Below are 1,853 nucleotides of genomic sequence, written 5' to 3' on the forward strand. Positions count from 1 at the left end.
TCCATACCATACAGTTGTTGAGAGTAGTGCAGAGGGTCACTGTTTTAGGCATGGAGATATATCTGGAAGGAAAAAATAAAACATGAAAATCGGAAACACTATTACTGGCTAGCTAGTGGACTTTAATTTGAAGATAAGTATAGTAGTGTATATATGACTCAATTGGTGCAAACAAATTTCCTACTAGGTTAGCTACTTGTTTGTAATGGATGGAGAGCCTTCGTTTTCTTTTCTTTATGACATGGACAACAATAATAGAGATAGAGGGCCTAGCTAGTAGCAATTAAAGGCCTTCAATGAATCTGAAAAAGGTAGCAGCAGGCTTTCAGGTACTATGAATTCTTCTCCCAAAAGGAAACCAACTGCGATGCATTCAATTTGCGGAATCCTGACATGCCATGCCACATCAGTCAAACCCCCTAGCTTTCTCCATCTAAATCCAATCCCTTATCTTTTCCCATATAATAATATTAATAATTACTAAATTAACTAGTGGGATGCTAATAAGCTCTAATTAATTTAATTGATCTATTCATAACCAAATTAAACGTCGTATCGTATATAACTACCATAACATATATACTGTTTAGTAACTGTTTCTAATGATCATTCACCTTTGCGTATCAATTTTGGATTCCAGTCAAATAATATGATTTTCTAACCAACACTTTGGTTAAAAAATTTCATGCACGAAACCCATACTTCATATATATGATATATCTCTCTCTCTCATATCATATGCATTAATCAATTTGTTCGTATGCGATGATGATGATATACATGATTTTACGCAAAACGATATAAGTATGTTGTGGAAGAAAAGGGAAAGAAAAAGTTGAAGCTAGATAATACATTAAATATACATATCCATATTTTTATAGCTGTATTCACAACTTATATTACTTAGCTCGGTAGAAAAAGCAACTCATCAAGCCAAGATCAAAGATATAAACACACATGCAATTTCGCATCGCACACAAAGCTCTACTACTTGGACACAAAGTAATATAAATAGAGTCACCTAATTAATTAAGACTAATACTAATTAATATAGCTAGCTAGCTAGTAGTAGTAGTGGTAGTAGTGGTGGTGATTGATGTTGATCTGATCTAAGCTTCTTGTTTATTTGTTTTAACACATGACATCCTTGAGAAGCTTGTACCTGCGTGTGGCGGTTCTCGGCGAGGGCGTTGGGCTCTTTCCCTTCTCGGAGGCGGTAATCTCTACTTCGCGATCATGATGCTTGATTTTGTCGCCGGAATATTCCGAACGGTTGGTTGTTCCGGCAAGAGATGGCGGTTTCTTGGAATTGGAAGCAACGCTTTTTGCGGTTTGGCACCAATCGCACAGTTGTATTTCAGGTAACTCCCCGTAGTAGTTGCTGCAATACCTGAAATTGAAAAGTGATATCATGAATTCATGATCCGATCCTTCAATCTGAGAGACGGAGGTAGCGTAGATAGGAGTATACTTACGAGTGCTGAAAGCGGTGGCGGCATTTGTTGCATCGGAAAAGCTTGTCGGGGAAACCAACGTCGCCGCACATGCAGCACACCGTCTGAAGATCCACCATAGCACTCTTGAGAGAGAGAGAGAGAGAGAGAGAGAGAGAGAGAAGGAGACAGAGTGTAAGGGTAGTGTTTGTTATATATATATATATATAGAGAGAGAGAGAGAGGGGGTACGGCTAGAGAAGATGAGTCGGTGAATGAATGAATTTGTGATAAAAAAAAAAGACAAAAATAAATAATAAAATATATTTAACAGTGATTAAAATTTATTATTTATATCGTACTATACATTATCAAAATATTTGTATATAAATATATATAATTTAATTTATTTTTAATATA

General features: G+C 36.0%; 1 protein-coding gene across 1 annotated transcript; it reads right to left on the reverse strand.

The window, feature by feature from the left end:
• Positions 1 to 826: 826 nt before the first annotated feature.
• LOC107628163 (zinc ion-binding protein) lies at positions 827 to 1,632 on the reverse strand. The gene is made up of 2 exons (XM_016330957.3): positions 1,476 to 1,632; positions 827 to 1,390 (listed from the first exon to the last, which is right to left on the reverse strand). The coding sequence occupies exons 1-2, from the start codon at positions 1,571 to 1,573 to the stop codon at positions 1,132 to 1,134; spliced, it is 357 nt and encodes a 118-aa protein (XP_016186443.1). The 5' UTR covers positions 1,574 to 1,632; the 3' UTR covers positions 827 to 1,131.
• Positions 1,633 to 1,853: the final 221 nt, after the last annotated feature.

This window comes from Arachis ipaensis, chromosome B2 (assembly GCF_059453495.1).
Source record: "Arachis ipaensis isolate K30076 ecotype BB chromosome B2, ASM5945349v1, whole genome shotgun sequence".
In the NCBI taxonomy this organism is placed as follows: Eukaryota; Viridiplantae; Streptophyta; class Magnoliopsida; order Fabales; family Fabaceae; genus Arachis; species Arachis ipaensis.